Source organism: Microdochium trichocladiopsis, assembly GCF_020744255.1.
Source record: "Microdochium trichocladiopsis strain MPI-CAGE-CH-0230 chromosome Unknown B0I36scaffold_7, whole genome shotgun sequence".
Lineage (NCBI taxonomy): Eukaryota > Fungi > Ascomycota > Sordariomycetes > Xylariales > Microdochiaceae > Microdochium > Microdochium trichocladiopsis.
Genome location: NW_025763550.1, coordinates 1,254,991 through 1,270,250, shown reverse-complemented (window position 1 = coordinate 1,270,250; position 15,260 = coordinate 1,254,991). Strand labels below are relative to the sequence as shown.

The following is a 15,260-nucleotide window of genomic DNA, read 5'->3' as shown; positions in this document are numbered from 1 at the left end:
CATCAATAACAAACATAGGTTCCAGCTCCGATCCCTCCCCGCTGTTCGTTCAGGAATGCTTGCGAGCTCGTCATGGTGTCTCTCTTCTCCTTTTCCTGGCGGCCTTTCGCTGTTTTTGACCCAATGAACCGCCTGGAACTCCAGCTGCACATGAGACGTATGTTGATGCCAGCGGTCTTGGCTCCGTCATGCTCCGTACGGCTGATGCCCGTGGCACCTTTCTCCATGCCATTCCTGCTCCGTGGCGTACGTCGGTCTTGAATAGTATGTCTCTTTCCCATTTTGCCATCCAGTATCAAATCTGATCAGGCACAGCATAAGTGGTTCGGACACTGACACAGCTTTGGGCATCGCCTGTGTCACTGTCGCTGGCTTGAGCAGTGCTGGCAACGATAGCTGCGAGATATTTCTCGGGACCAGTCCAGCAAGAGGTTACATCAACCAGTCGAATGGCCGCCTCGACCATCACACGTCCTTTTCAAGGGCCGGGCCTTGCCTCAACTCAAGCTAAGAACAGGCCGCAGCAGTGAGGTAGCCCGAGAAGAATCGCAAGTCTTGTTGGCGAGGTCGCACGGCATGATGATTCAGACCCGTAACAACCTGAGACGACGTCCATGTTGGCAAACTTGGTATCCCATTCTTGAGTTTGAGGACGAGTCGCCTTTGCTGGACATGGACGAGTCTACAGACATACAATCCTGCTTGTTGACAAGCCTCCAAGACAGCTATGTTCCTGCTATACCACGTTAGCTTGCACACGTTTCACTAACCTAGTTCAGGACCAACCGCGGGTTTAGGCCAGCTTGGGCAGCCAGCCAAAGGAGCTGCAACCGATGACCATCTCTAATCGCATGACCTGCTGAAGCTCATTGGTGTTGCTCTTCTGCTGTCCCGGAATGCCAATGAGCTATGCTGAGCAAGTGGACATCCCATGAATGGCCCAGTGAATCGTTCTTGGCGATGAGGTTAGACGAGGCTCGAGTCCCAGCGAATTTGCGACCCAGTCTTGGGCATCTGTACGAGCAACATTACAGACCACTCCCTGGCTCAGAGGAATCCGCCGAAATCTCCGAATGGAATGTTGCCGGCAATGCCAAAATCCGAGGCGCCAACTGCTTGGTCCCAGTAAATCATTCGAAAGTCCCTCGCTAGTGGCGAAACGAATAGGCGCATCATGTTGCGACAGGCAGCGAAATAGGCATCACAGAATGATGCAGACTTTGTGTTTCCCCAGGTGCACAGGTTAGGGTGCTGCTGGTCAGAGCCATCTTGAGCAACGCAGATCACAACTGTCGTTCCGTACGAGGCCAATGTCCCGAGCTTCCGGTTATGGGCTGTCGTGGCAGTGTCGATGGCCTTGTTTTCGACTTTGTTCGGATGCCTACGCAAGTTGTGATTGTTGCCATCGGATCTGTCGCCCGAGTGGCCCAGGTCGAATATTGGTTCATGCTTAATTCCGAGTAAGCCCCTGTCGCCTTCCAAGTTTGGCTCTTCTCCGCGTATAAGTCGTCCGCGAGCATCCTGGTTAACAAGAGCTTCAAAGAACAGATGGGTTTCGCATCGAATGGGAGTTGTGCGACACAGTAGCTGTAAGCCCTGGGATACCTGGACATTATCAAGTGTCTAGAATCAAGCGTACGGGTGCTCGGACATCTCGCCTTGCCACAGGTCGGGCTGAGCTGCACCCTTGACGTGATCCGCCCTAGGCTAATGCACGGAGCTTCTGGGGTGATCAGCCGCCCCACGGCCCACGCTGATGCGAGATCTGGGCAATGACGTTGGGGCCGAAAGACTACTCGCCTATCGGCCGCTTGGCACTGCTGTGGCGTTGTGGTCAGTCTATGGCCTCATCTCGATTCGGGACTATTGACATAAGCCCCGACCTGATTCTTGACCGCGGGCTTCGGGGACCATCCAAGACGAAAGTGCACATTTGCCCACAGGCGGGGAGTAAGCGAGGTCATCGGTGGTTGGCGGAGAGGACGAGCAGCGCCGCCATGGCGCAATCATAGTCCGAAGCCTTCAACTCGCGTGACAGGTTCGCCTGTTGACGCGATGCCACTATTTTAGGCTCTGATGCCCAGGCTCGATGTGCACCGGGCAACCTGCTTGGTGGGGGTTCTTCGAAGTGGCCATTTTTGTTCGCAGCAGCGAACAGGCTGGAAGCACGACAAAAGCATGGCCCGCACAAGTCAAATTTGGGTCGTTGAAGTTGAAAATCCGAGCTTGAGGATGAAACGGCTGACGCGGACACGCTCAATTCGATAGGGCTGGGTGGGAATACCATCCCTTTACATGCCTCCAACTCTATGACCGGAGAACCCGCAATCTCCCCGGCATCTCCGCGCGGATACGTTCGGCCGGTAGATATCGTAGTCGAGATGGCCGCAACTGACTGGAGACCAAGACCCGAGGTTGATCGGCCGAGCCAGGTAGCCCCGAGTGGTGCACGGGTAAGCATGCTCATCGACTTCCTAGCCTTTGCAAACCTGGTCAGAAGTTCGACCTCGACTCGTGGCAGTTGGCGATGTCGAGCCAATGTGAAGATGACTGGGCAGGGCGACTCTTCTGACCACTTCTCTCAGCTTGGAATGATCTGCTTCTCGCTGAAACAGAGCATCCGTTGTTGCTAAGATCAGCAGGCAGGAGCGAGGCTGAATCTGACGGGTCCACATCAGGGGATAATGCCCTGCCTTGAACGGACTCGACAATGTCCGCGATTCTTTCCACCAGTCGACAACACCAACGCGCCGACGGCCTGGCAACGACATGTCTTGCACCGGCTGTCTGCCCGAGCCAATCGTAAGAGCTCCTCAACATGCCAACAACCTGGTGTCCGCAATGTTGCCTGTTCATTACGACATGTCGCGTGCTCAGCTCGCCAACTCTAGCTTGCGCGGCTAAATGCACTAGAAACCCTGTTGGCATTTTCATCTAACTTCACTACTCGAGCGCTCTGCTTACCAACCCCGTACTGGCTAACTATGGATCAGAGGTTGTGATCATCGCGTGGGCACTTACAAGTCGTCGGTCGCCGCTGAAGCCAAGCTACAGGAGGGAGTGTGCAATCGATCCGAAATAGAGAGCAAATGACGCCAGCACGTACATCGCGCGCGATGGTCAAGCGCAGATTATTGTCGGCGCGCCATGACTTCACCGCGGTTGTCAGGCAGCAGTTGCCTGGATGTCCAGACTCGTAGCAGCTGGGTTGCATATGGTTTGTTGACAGTCAACCGCCGTCTGCTGCTACCTCAGACATAGCGAACACGACAGGAGTTGTATGTGCTGGGTCATGCCCAATCATCCAATTGCTTCGGCTTATCATCGCCACCACCCTTTTAATACTTGCACTGCCCATGACTACGAGGGGAGCTTACACTGGATATGACCCAAATCCCACCCTCTCAACTGACCTAATATGTGGTCAGCAACGATCGGCTTCGGTTTGTAGCACATTACGCGTCGCGCTCAGATGGAGCAAGGAGCACGGCTACAGAGTCTCGGCAAAACCAAACTCGTTCAGATACTGGTCATCTTCATCATTTCCACGAAGTGCAGCACGAGGCCATCGTCCCATTTCCGTCCTGCTGCGCACATCACGCTCACTTGGCGGGGATCCATCTTGACTCTCAGCCCCCTTTTGTGTTCCCTTTATCCCATGCTTCACCATCGAACGAATCATCTTGACCGATGTGGTTGCCAAGACTCGCTGCGAAGAGATTACCATGTAGGGGCAGACGCAAATCGGTCCCATCTCACTCGGTCAAAGGGCCCGACTCCCCGGACTTCGGGAAAAAAACATATGACATCACCCTGGGCATGGGGGCGGCCGCCAGCCAAGGGGATAGATCCCGGCAACTCCCCCTCCCCCTTGCATCCGTTGCGGAAAGCTTCCCGTAGTTATTACATCGCAACTGCTACTTGCTGAGGCCCCCCCTCCCTTGGCTTCCCCGATACCCCCCCCATCCTTGTCCTGCGAGTGAGGCTCCCACCATTTCCAGGAAACCCAACAGATACCCTGGCTTGGCATTACTGGAATCCTGAGTAGGATCACACTGGCCGTCGAGGGGCCTCGTTCCAAGCGACCCCCTCAAAAGCGAACCGCATTGTTCTGTGCAGTAGTAGCTCAGCGTCCTTTGTCAAAGGACCAAAAAAACAACGTAAATGAACTAATCAGGCTGAAACAAACCAAGCCGCCGCCTGGCCAGGGTCCTTTCTTCTGAATCCCCGGGCATTCTCCTCCGGATACCCATGTCCGGTGTGTGTGTCTCTGTCTTCAACGACCAGGTCCACATGGAAGAAGGATGCTACCATGCGACGCCTTGTGGAACATTGTGGAAAGATACTTGTTGCCCCCTTTCAGGAAGCCTGCTTGCTCACACGCGCCTCTTGCCAGAAGCAACCACTCTCTCGCTCTCGGTATCTATCTCTCTACCTCTCTGTGTGTGTGCGTGGCCCCTTTATCTCTCATCGTGGCGTCACTGTTTGGTCCCATCTCCGGTACAACTTCCCTATCGCTCTGCTCTAGTACATTGAATAGTGATCCGCCCGCAGGAGTGCTTGGGCGGAGGAGGCGCCAGCATCGGCAGGACAGGAGGGGGACGATCATGCCGCATGTACCACATGATTTGCTAACTTATGAATATACTACACTTAGGGCGGTGATGGTGTATGATAAAGTGCTAAGGGCAGACAAGGTCATCATTCACTCGTAGAATTACTGCAAAAACTCCACCCGAGACATCCTTCAACGGTGCAGCATTCACGATGGCGCGTTAGACGGATTACGTTTCAGGCTCTTCTTATGAAGACTGGTTCTCTTCTTGAAACTTTCATCATTCGTTCTAGCTTCCAGAAAACCTGACAGCTCTGATGATTCCAAAACTCCTGGTCTGATGTATGCTAGGCGCGTCGCCAACAGTGCAACGCAATATAAGTACATGGCAGGCCGTCGTCAAGCTAGGCAGTGTGCTGACGACTACCGACGACACTACCATATTATGGACAACCGAAAGAGAAAAGGAAAAGTGCAACAAAGCAGGAAAGGTCCCGTTGCAGAAGATTCGCGGCAGAACCCTACGAGGAGTCCTTGCCTGCACATGGTGTCGAGACGAGCCACAAACGCCGCAACTCAGTGACCGCCCGCGACAGCGGTCGGCTTGTTTGCACGCCGTCCAAGGAGAGTAGCGCCATCCAAGCTGAGCTCGAATGCACCACGCTGCTTGTTTCTTTCACGCACTTGCTGCCGTGCCGCAGTGGCAACAGCAGCGCTGTGTTGGCCGTAGCCCCGCTCGCCCTGGCGCTCCCTCTCACGACCACGCTCCTGGTCCTTGCCCAGATTGGTCTTGCGCATGCTCTGCTCCAGCTGCTGAGCATCGGCCTTGTGCGCGGGGTTGCCGTTCTGGTTCTCACCCTCTTCGCTATCCTCCTCATCCAGGCCAGCAAGGCGAGAGGACACGGCAGGCTTTGTGCCCACCTGTTTCCGCCGCTTGGCCTCCTCTTCTTGCCTGTGCACGGAGTAGCCGACGTCAAAGATCTCTCGCAGGTTAACAGCACCAGGAGATCTGAAATCCGAGCGCCTGTCACCTTCACCGAACCGCCTCTCGTCAAGGACCCGCAGTACATCAGGATTCTGCAGCTTGCGCTCATCCTTTGGTGTCGGACCCGAGCCCTGGACCCATGGGTGAGCCAGGAACTCGTTGATTGTGTATCGCTTATCTGGGTCGACCGCCAGGAGATGCGCAATCAGATCCTGTGCGGATTTGGAAATATCGTCCCACCATGGCGAGAGGAATGTGAACTGGCCCTTGGCAACCTTTTCGGTAAGGACTTCGATGCTTTCGTCGTAGAACGGCGGGAAACCACAGAGTAGCGTGTACAAGACACAGCCGAGAGCCCACATGTCCACGGATTTGGAGTATCTCTCATCCTTGACAATCTCGGGAGCAGTATATCCCACCGTACCGCAAGGAGTCATAGTTGAGTTCTCCCACACCACCTTAGAGAGACCAAAGTCGGCAATCTTGATGCGACCGATGCCGCCGGCACCAACCCCAGGGATGAACTCGCCTTCGTCGACCTTGTCTTCATCGCCTGGCTGCTTGGGCTTGGGGTGCTTGGAAGGCACAAATGCAATCGGTTCGAACAAGATGTTCTCAGGTTTGATGTCACTAGTCCCAAGTTATTAGTCTCGTTTCTCAATCTGGGGCAACAAAAGACAAACTTACCGATGGACAACGCCCTTCTCCTCATGCAAGTATTGCAGTGCCGTCGCAACTTGGGTGATGACGTGCCTCGACAAGTCCTCGCTGAAGTATGTGAGTCGCACAATCTGGTGGAACAGCTCTCCTCCAGGAGCGAGTTCAAGCACGATGTAGTAGTACTGTCTCGACTCCGTAAAGTCCACTAGCTTTACGATGTTCGGGTGGTCAAGCTGGCGCATGATTTGCACCTCCTTGAGAATATTGGCGCGCTGGGGTAAAACTTGCGTTAGCATCGCATCGTGATGATAGGGAACGACGTTGCTATATTAGAACATGATGGGTTGTGCGCGTGGAGAGAGGATATAACGCCTGCAGGAAGCTGGAGCCGCATGGACTTCGGCAACAACCCAGGCAGTGAAGATTCGGGATCCCAAGTCGGTGGCGGACGTAGTGTAGGATTGTGGCAGGCGGTGTACGTCTTGATTCAAGATAAAAGGAAAGTTTGTTCTCGCACCTCTGCAGCTTTCGGCACCTTCTTGAAGTCCGGGTGAAGATGCTTGTCGCCCTAGTTTGATGGGTCCAGTGTTGGTAAAAGGAAAGCAAAAATGCGACGCATAGAACGAAGCAGGCCAAGCAAAGACTTCTGGTTGGAAGAATAGAACAAAACGACAAAGTGTACAGCTGGGACAAGAAGGAATATTGACATGGTCGGTGACATGAAGATTCGACCGCCAGCCCAACTCACCTGCATATTGTTCATTTCGAATTTGCGGACAACCTTGATGGCGCATTCACCGGCCGTGCCCTGGAGATCACGGGCACGATATACGTTGCTGAAGGCGCCGTCACCCATCTTCTCTAGGAGTTCCCACCTCTCAAGGCCGGGATATTTGGGGAACTTGCTCCGACTCGCCCTCTCCTCTTCGATGAGCTTCTGAAGCGCGGCATCGTCATGCCTGGATTTTGACACCTTCTGATGACCCTCGGCATGGTGTGCGGCAACGTTGTCAGCCTGAGCTACCCGGTTTTGCATGGCGCCTGGCTGCATTGAATATGCGTCTGGAAGCGGCTGCGCGTGATGGGCATTACCGCCGGCACCACTGGCAGGCTCAGTTGGGTTGTTCATGATGGGAGCTGGTTCTTGGGCTCTTGGCGGCGAAGGCTCATGTCTCTTAGGTGCTGAGTCGACGTAGTTGTTGGTCCTGGCTTGTTTGCCTTCAAGGGGCGGGTATGATGTCAGCGGGGTTGGAGACATGGTGATTGATAGGAACTTTGCAGACAAGCGAGTGGACGGCAAGCGACTGCGTAAGTTGGTAGAGAGCGGCCACCGCAGAGCGTTGTGGAAGGAATGGCCAGGTCATACGACCAGAAAAGTAAAGGTCACGCCCAGCTGAAGGGAAGATTGAGGCAGGAGCAACTATTGCAAGCAGACCGAGCAATGAAAGTCCAGCGAACCAGCGACAGGGCTATTCAATGCTCCAAATGCCTGGACTACTGTTTGAGAGATGTGTAGGGAAGAGGTCTTGGATAGTGCAGGCATGGAAAGAAAGGTAGAGTATACAAAGTAGAGGACAGATGTGACAGTGGCAGGGAACGGGGATCTACGCACCATGCCGGATGAAGTTCTTGAGCTGCTGGATGGTCGACATTGCTGCTCTCCAACGACGTCACAAAGGGACAAGCGCTGGTATCGACTGGGGACTGAGGTGTACAGCAAACAGTGGATGCACACTGCCTCGTGCAGGATGCTGTCAGATGTCTTTCGACTCCAACTCGAGCAACCACCACACTGGGAATGCGTCGGGCACTGGGCGGGACGACGGGTTCTGGCAGGGCTCGTGCACCTTACGGCGGATGAAGCGTACAGAGCTCTTCTGCTGCGGTTTGGAAGACTTGGGCGTGCCTTTGTACGGGCCTCTTCCGGGCTACTGCAGTAATTGGTTGATTTCGTGCGGTATGTGCAGTGGCTCGGGCGGCGTAGAAAGGGCGAAGCAGCAACTCTCAAGATTTGACACAGATGTTCCGAGCGAGCTCAAAGGACGTTTTCGCTGTCTGTGCTGATTGTTGTATGCTATCACGACGCTGATGCTTGCGAACCGAAGGCGAGGGCGGGGGGAGGTGAAAAGAAGACAATAAGAGTCACGAAGGGCCGTCTGGACAAGAGCGAGGCAGCGATCCAACCAGGATATCTAGAGGAGAAATTACTGGAATGGAGTATGTCGTAGGCAAGGTTGTAGGACAAGGAAGGCAAGAGCCGGGGTGTGTAGTCGGCAAACGAGAAGTGATGTCGATGGGGATCGAAGCAGGTCGAGCAGAGAGGTGCACAAGCAGGCTGCCAGATCCAACCAGGGTTGGCGGGCACAGAGGCAGTGGACGAGACGAGACGAGCCGGGGTCGGGAGTGGGCTGCGGCGCGGAGAGGCGGCTGGACCGATGTTGTCAGGGAGGGTTATGAGGCAGACAGGCAGCCAGCTTGACTGGCTAGTCTGGTTGACAGATTGAGCACTGCTTTGAGGCGAGGGCGAGGACGAGGCGGGAGCAGAGGCAGGTGAGCAGAGGAGGACGAGAATGAGAGCATCGAGGGAAAAAAGTGGGATGCGTGTGGGTGGTGACGACGGAGGGCGCGGTGCGAGTGGAGGGCGGGCAGCGCTGGGCCGGCATGGTGCGGCGCGATGATGTAGTGCAGGGGCGCCCGCCAGGCTTTTGGGGCTAGGGGTCTTGTCACCACACCTCATTCAAGGTTCCCTCGCCCGGCGGCCCCTCCCACGCACGCCTCTTTTTTTATGCTTTGTCACCCTGTTTCTCCAGCCATGGATGCTGCCCAACCTGTGCGCAGACCATGAAGGCGAAGAGCGTTTTCGATAACTCTGCATTAATGAATGAACGAGATTGACAGGCCGCAGCATTCACCAGAGTCGCACACTTCCTTGATGTGAGCAAAGTCTGCAACATGGCGAGGCACCCACAAGACTCCGTTCCTCCCGGCCTTCAGGCGCCCAGGCGGACCGCACATGGCGACTGAAGGCCAGTGGCAGCCAATCAGGCCCTGGTCGGCTACGTCAGTCGCATCACGCACGTGGTGGAAAGGTTGTGCCTTCCGAGACTCTCTCCCCCGTCGGTGCCTGTGCGCACATGGCGAAGCAAGACAAACGCCGGAGGAAGGGCACAGCACTTGCCAGACCTGGCCAGACCAGACCACAGATTCGGGTGCGACTTTCGCGCCTGGAGGCTGCGGCTTGGCAGATGACGACCTTGTGCTTGATACGCCGCCTCCGTTCAGGAGGTAATCCTCCGTAGCTGTGGACGGCGGCTGAATACACATCACTTCGTCATCTCAGGGGAAGGGTGGACGAGGCAACCTCTGGCCTATTCGTGGGCGTCACCCTTGCACTCCCTGGGCCGCATGAGCTTCAGCTGTGGCCCACCAGAAGCTGGAGATCGTCTTGAACAGCATTGGCAAACTGCAGGCAATATCGACCGGCAACTCCTAAGATCAAGCACAGATCCCACAATCCCAAGCCAGATGTTTTCTGTCGCTTACAGTAGCGGCAAAAGAAACCCTGCTTTGGACTGCTTGTCACAGGGGTCCTCGACCAAAGCAAGCATCCCAGCACGTCGCATCTCAGGCCGTTGATCTGGCATTACATATACGGTCGCATGAAGCTGCAGTCACAGACACCACTTTGGTGCTTCCAGTACGAGATAGTTTCAAGAACCTGTCAGTGGTCACAGAAACTTGCCCCTGCATTGTCGAGCGCACGCAAGTGAGCGCCGTAGAACAGCCTGTGATGGACTGCGGGCCAGATTCGATGGGCGGAGCTGGCCAGCGAGAGGACTCCCATTCCGGGTGAGCGTCGCAGCCGCTCATTGGGCAGAAGTGGGGACGCGGGCTGGGCGCATGACGTAGGCGGACCCGCGTCATCCAGCAGGTGCGGGGCACCCGTGCATGTCCCTGTCATCGCGCCCGATGGCGGTGGGGCAAGCCTCGACTGCGCCTGCGCCAGAACAACAACAACAACACTGCCAAACTCCGAGGCTGGCACACTTTCTGCTCGCGGGCCTGGCAAGGCTGTCGGCCTGTCGTCAGTTCTACTGTCCTCGAGACGGTTCGCTTCTCCGCGCTGTTTTCGGCGATGCTAAGGGCCCCAGCCCACGGTGAGGGCTGGTCTCCAAGGCTTGAGTAGTGGCTGCTGCCGCCACTGCGTTCTCCCCGGGACAATCCACAGTGAACGAGACCGCACACGATCATGCGACATGGCAATAGAACATCCATCTCCTGACGTCTTGTTTCGTCTGGGTGAAACCGCACGACCAGGGCGGGACCCTCCTAGCCCTCGTCTGCTCGTCTGCAGCGCTCCCCCATATGACGATCACCGCGCCGATCGCCGGCAAAGCATTGCCTCGTCCCAACACATCCTTCAGCACCGTATAACGGGAGACTTCGTTCGTCAACGAATACCAGCACATGCCATGCCGCTCCTCGGGAACCTGCAGACCATCGTTCTCTCAAGCCGGGGTGGGGTGCCGGGGCTCTGCGACAAGACGACATCAGGACCCGTCTCAACGCTGGTCTCAAAATGTCAAGCCGCCCGTGCAACCGTACGCGCCACCACCAGGTACTAAAGTGTCCGCCCAGCACGTGATGACAAAGACTTCCTGACAGCACAGAAGTCGACTTATGCTTGTCTAGCTTGAGCCTTACCAGGCGAGAATGTACACTAGTCCACGGAGGCTCCAAGTGTGTGGTATGTAGGTTGCAGCGTCCACACAGCTTAGGTGAGTGCGGCCTGGTGTGTCAATGTCAGGTTCGCCGTACAGCCAGACACAAAACGGCAGGTACTTTTGGTCGAGATCGTCAGACCAACCAGATATGCTGTTGATCCTGAGTCCAGCAGATCCGCTGTAGTCGTTTGCGTGCTGCACGCTTCCTCGCACACGATTTCTCAACCATTCTCATCAAAAGAAGGCACCGACCGAGCCATTAGCTGTCTGCTTCGACATGCATCAGGCTCTAGTTGTGATTGCCGTGCGATTTGGGGGTTCTCTACGCGTACTCACCTGTTCTGTCTGACAGACAGGCCCACAACGTGCAACATGAGGTTGCAAGACACGGCAAATTAGCACTTCGGAAGCACCTCCCTTGGGTCGAGCTACGTCATCACCATCAGCTCCGGCTAAGCAGCCGGAGCTGTTGATGGTGACAGCATGCCCGAGCCCATGGCTGTTCACTTGTTCTATGGATTATCATTATCCGTCTGCGATGCAGCCAACTTGACTAAGATCACCTGAATATCCATCGTCATGTTCATGCTTGGCGCAGGAGCGATCTGCCTGCATCTTTGACAGGTCGAGCTCTGGAAGCAGGCAGGCCCGGCCCGTCAGTCCCGGGCCATCTGCTCCTAGGTGGGTGGACGTAGGTGAGCGCAAGCTGGCTGGGTGGCAACGGCGCAGAGTACTTTAGCATCGTCATACCAGATACCTGATAGACACATACAGTGGTTTCCACACGCACATGTGCAGATCAACGCGGCCGTTAAAGGCCGAGCACCTCTCGAGCACATTTGGGAATGTGACTGGTTGTACCCCTGCTGCCAAAACGACAAGCAACAAGCCCGTCACCCACACTTCCCAGATCTTATTCCCGTGAATCAGCATCCATCCTTGGAAAGCCTTGGAAAGAACGACAGACATGCGCAAACCAAATAACCCGCCAGGTATCCGCAAGAACAACCTGACAGGCCCGCAATCCGGCAACCCTCTCGTGCTTAACCGCTGACCCATACTTGTCCTTCAATCTCGATTCCGATCTCCCAACCTCTTCACACCAAGCGGGTGGCGGATTCTGGGGACAACATTTCCTCCTCTTTTCTTACTTGATGATATGCCCGCGACTCGTTGCGCCAACCGGCATCATGTACATCTCCATTGTTCTCCAATCCCTCCCCCCCCCTCTCTCGCGAGTAGAAACCTTTCGTTGCGGCTGATCATGTATCATCATACATACCTCGTAGCGATGACGATGCCGATGACGATGGGAGGCAAATAATATCCAGGAGGCACTCTGTGGTGTTTCGCTGAGGACTCATACACCAACAATTGAAGCACGGGGTCATGAGAAAAAGAGAAAGAGCAGAAGTGGTGTGCCAAAGCTTGACGTGAATGCCGAGGACCCGAGCGTAGGTGACAGAATGGATCAGGCGCTCGCACAGAGATATACCCTGCTGGGTGTGGTATCCGATTTGTCTTTTTTTCTTTTTGTCAACCGCCTGGATGCTACGTAATAGCAAGCAGCGGCCAACTCGACGACGATCTAGCGACAACAAATGACAACAAAGACGACGGCGACGACGACGACGACGACGACGACGAACGGCATCGAGAAAAGCACAAACCACGAATGAAAAATCCAGATGCAGACCTGGGAGTGAATCACGCACCTTTCCAAATCTCACGCCCAAACCTCACACCAGAAGATCTCTTGGAAGCCTGCCCCCCCCCTCTCCCCCCGCGCCGATGCTCTTCCCCCGACTACTTGGAGCGCAGTATTATGGTCCTGAAGTTCATTCCCGCTCCGACCTCCTGCCGGGCCATTCTTCTCCTCTTGCTCCCTCGTCCCTCCGCCTCCCAATACAAACATGAACAGACGGAGGAACACTCCGAATCCCATGCCAGCAGGAGAAACACAGTAGAGCAGCATGCACGGCGGCATGTTCTCCGCTAAAAAAAGAAAAAGACCAGGGATGCTGTCTTGACGTCCCGCATTTTCAATTTCACACGAGATGCCCATCATCTAATTGATTTTCTGTACTAGGTTTTCTGAACTGCGCTCTGAACCACGGCTGAAAGCTACAGATCTCATAGCAGTTGGCAGTTGTATCACAGTGTTATCCAAGTGCAGACGAGTTTCATACAGAGCGAGCCAGGACCGGCACAGGTTGAGTAGACCTTCTGAAGAGGTTCACTGAAAAATCGTCCAGCAGGAACCGTTACTGCTTGTAGAATGCTTACAGATATAGGATTAATTTATGCCTTCTATATAGATCATGAGTCATGTCATCGTTATATGTGCATATACATGCATGCATGTATGTATGCCTGTATGTATGCATATGTACTGCACACCCACGCCCACGCCTTGCTGGGCCACAATCACAAGCAGTGGCACGCCCTCATGTGACGCTCGCGGTGCCAATCCGGGCCGCCTTCATGAAAAGTATAGGAGGGCCGCCGAGCTGAACGGCACCAAAAACGAGACCGCGCCATTGTTGACAGTCAGGATCTCAGTATCGGCGCGCCAGCCCTGGATCTCGATGCCGCGGTTGTCAAACTGCCAATGGCTGCCGGCGTACGCGATGCTGTCAGCTGTCGCGCCGGCCCCATAAGGGCTATTAAGCCGGGTGAGCTTGACCGACTTGACGGTCGTGGGAACTGTGAGAGTGATGGGCGTGAATGTCCGCGCGCGGCCGCCAGCCGTCGAGTTCCAGAACTCGAGGTTGGCAATGGCGAGCCTTTTGGGCACGCCGTCCTCATAGGCTGCATAGGCCGCGAGGTTGGCGGGCCCGCCGGCCGCATTGAGCTTGGCGACGCGCGCCTTGCCCTTGTTACCGATGAAGTCGGCAATGAACGGCTGGGAGTAGTAGTTGGCAAAAACCTGGGCCGGGACGCCAGCACTGTTCCATGCCAGCCACAGGTCAAAGCCGGAATGCATAATCTGCTGGTAGTTGATGGCTGCGACGCCGATCGTCATGCTGTAGAGGTAGAAGTCGACCGCCCACAAAGCACTACCCAGGCGAGCCTGGTACTCGTAGCTGTTGGTGCGGAAGAGAGAGTTGCCCAACTCGTTGATGATGAAGGGGATGTTGGGGCGGTTGGCCTTGAGCCAATTGATGCGCGGCTTCAGGTAATCCAAGTTCCTGTGTGTGACACTCAGTGTCATCAGGCCGGCCTGAAGGTCTGCAGCCTTGCCGGCGACGTTCTGGTAGTAGTGGTGAGAAACCTCCTTGACGTTGTTGCCAGCGTCAATACCGAGCCCGAAGCACGTCTTGACGTCGAACAGCCACGATGCCATTGACGGATCTTCTACATGGGCAGCGACATCGAACGCCGTGAAGAAGCGATCAGGCAGGGCAACGGCCTTGCGAATGGCAGTTGCGTACTTTGTCCAAATGCTCACATAGGTGGCATTGTCCAGCGTGCCCTGGTATCGCGGAGGGCCCAGGTAGATGCCACCCTCTCCAGTAAAGTCGTTCCTGTAGAGATCCGGCTCGTTGCCGATCTGGATCGAATGAATCTGGTTGAGCCCGATGGCGCTAACCGCAGCCTTGGTCCAGGCGACGGCCTCACTGACATTGGTGTCGGCCAGGGGCACCTGGATCATGTACTTTGCGTTGGGGAAGTTCTTGGCGAGGGGCCAGAAACTGGGACCAATAGTTGTGTGTCCAACATCCTGGAAGTTGTTTTGTTCCGCGACAGGCAGGGCGGGCTCGACTTGAGACGGGATGTATTTGCCGTAGTCTGGTGACGTGCCTCCAAGCCGGATGATGGGGTAGCCGCCAGTCCGAGATGTAACAGAGGCGATCAAGTTCCTGGTAAAATTGTTGGTGGTGCCGAGACCGTTCTGGGCATACTTGACCCAGGAGGCCTGTTCAAAGGCAAAACCCGGGAAGTTGGGGCTGATAGGGCTTGAGGCAGTCGACGGCACAGATGCTGGTATCGTGATGAGCACGTTGTTGTTTTGTTGCCTGGGGATCGAAGCTGTCAGTCCTAGTGAAACCAAGCTGAGCAGGCACATGGCCTTTGGCGAGCAAGCTGGGTTGACCATGTTTAGTATTGTGTGGCCAGCAGTGGCTTGCCGGTATCACAGGCGGTGGAATGTATGGACGGCCGTCACGGACAAAGACACCACTGGATCATACATGATGTGCCACTGGGGGAGCGCCACTGATATAGACGGGGAGATTTCCCACGTGCTGGACACCAAGCAGCTTCAAGACGGAAAAGACGAACCCTGTAAGTGGAACCTGGCGATCGTCGTAGCCATGGTGGTATTGAGCGCAGA

At 55.4% G+C, this 15,260-nt stretch overlaps 6 protein-coding genes across 6 annotated transcripts; 1 reads left to right on the top strand and 5 right to left on the bottom strand.

Moving 5' to 3' along the window:
- Nucleotides 1–1,603: 1,603 nt before the first annotated feature.
- Nucleotides 1,604–2,575, bottom strand: B0I36DRAFT_140202 (uncharacterized protein). The gene has a single exon (XM_046148354.1). It carries the CDS (start codon nt 2,465–2,467, stop codon nt 1,961–1,963), a length of 507 nt encoding a protein of 168 aa, XP_046010366.1. The 5' UTR covers nt 2,468–2,575; the 3' UTR covers nt 1,604–1,960.
- A 768-nt stretch (nt 2,576–3,343) lies between these two features.
- B0I36DRAFT_140238 (uncharacterized protein) lies at nt 3,344–4,171 on the top strand. Its single transcript, XM_046148356.1, has one exon. The coding sequence runs from the start codon at nt 3,473–3,475 to the stop codon at nt 3,926–3,928; it is 456 nt and encodes a 151-aa protein (XP_046010365.1). The 5' UTR covers nt 3,344–3,472; the 3' UTR covers nt 3,929–4,171.
- Nucleotides 4,172–5,131: 960 nt separating this feature from the next.
- Nucleotides 5,132–7,458, bottom strand: B0I36DRAFT_364751 (Pkinase-domain-containing protein; the record flags this gene model as incomplete). The annotated part of the gene is made up of 4 exons (XM_046159023.1): nt 5,132–6,170; nt 6,228–6,472; nt 6,718–6,768; nt 6,949–7,458. The coding sequence occupies 4 exons, from the start codon at nt 7,456–7,458 to the stop codon at nt 5,132–5,134; spliced, it is 1,845 nt and encodes a 614-aa protein (XP_046010364.1).
- Nucleotides 7,459–8,064: 606 nt separating this feature from the next.
- On the bottom strand, nt 8,065–8,937 carry B0I36DRAFT_412995 (uncharacterized protein; the record flags this gene model as incomplete). Its single annotated transcript, XM_046161987.1, has 1 exon — nt 8,065–8,937. One exon carries the CDS (start codon nt 8,935–8,937, stop codon nt 8,278–8,280), a length of 660 nt encoding a protein of 219 aa, XP_046010363.1. The 3' UTR covers nt 8,065–8,277.
- Nucleotides 8,938–10,900: 1,963 nt separating this feature from the next.
- B0I36DRAFT_351079 (uncharacterized protein) lies at nt 10,901–12,315 on the bottom strand (the record flags this gene model as incomplete). Its single annotated transcript, XM_046156981.1, has 3 exons — nt 10,901–11,119; nt 11,261–11,436; nt 12,207–12,315. The coding sequence occupies 3 exons, from the start codon at nt 12,313–12,315 to the stop codon at nt 10,901–10,903; spliced, it is 504 nt and encodes a 167-aa protein (XP_046010362.1).
- An 850-nt stretch (nt 12,316–13,165) lies between these two features.
- On the bottom strand, nt 13,166–15,128 carry B0I36DRAFT_327355 (uncharacterized protein). The gene has a single exon (XM_046154462.1). The coding sequence runs from the start codon at nt 15,021–15,023 to the stop codon at nt 13,407–13,409; it is 1,617 nt and encodes a 538-aa protein (XP_046010361.1). The 5' UTR covers nt 15,024–15,128; the 3' UTR covers nt 13,166–13,406.
- Between the last annotated feature and the right edge of the window lie 132 nt (nt 15,129–15,260).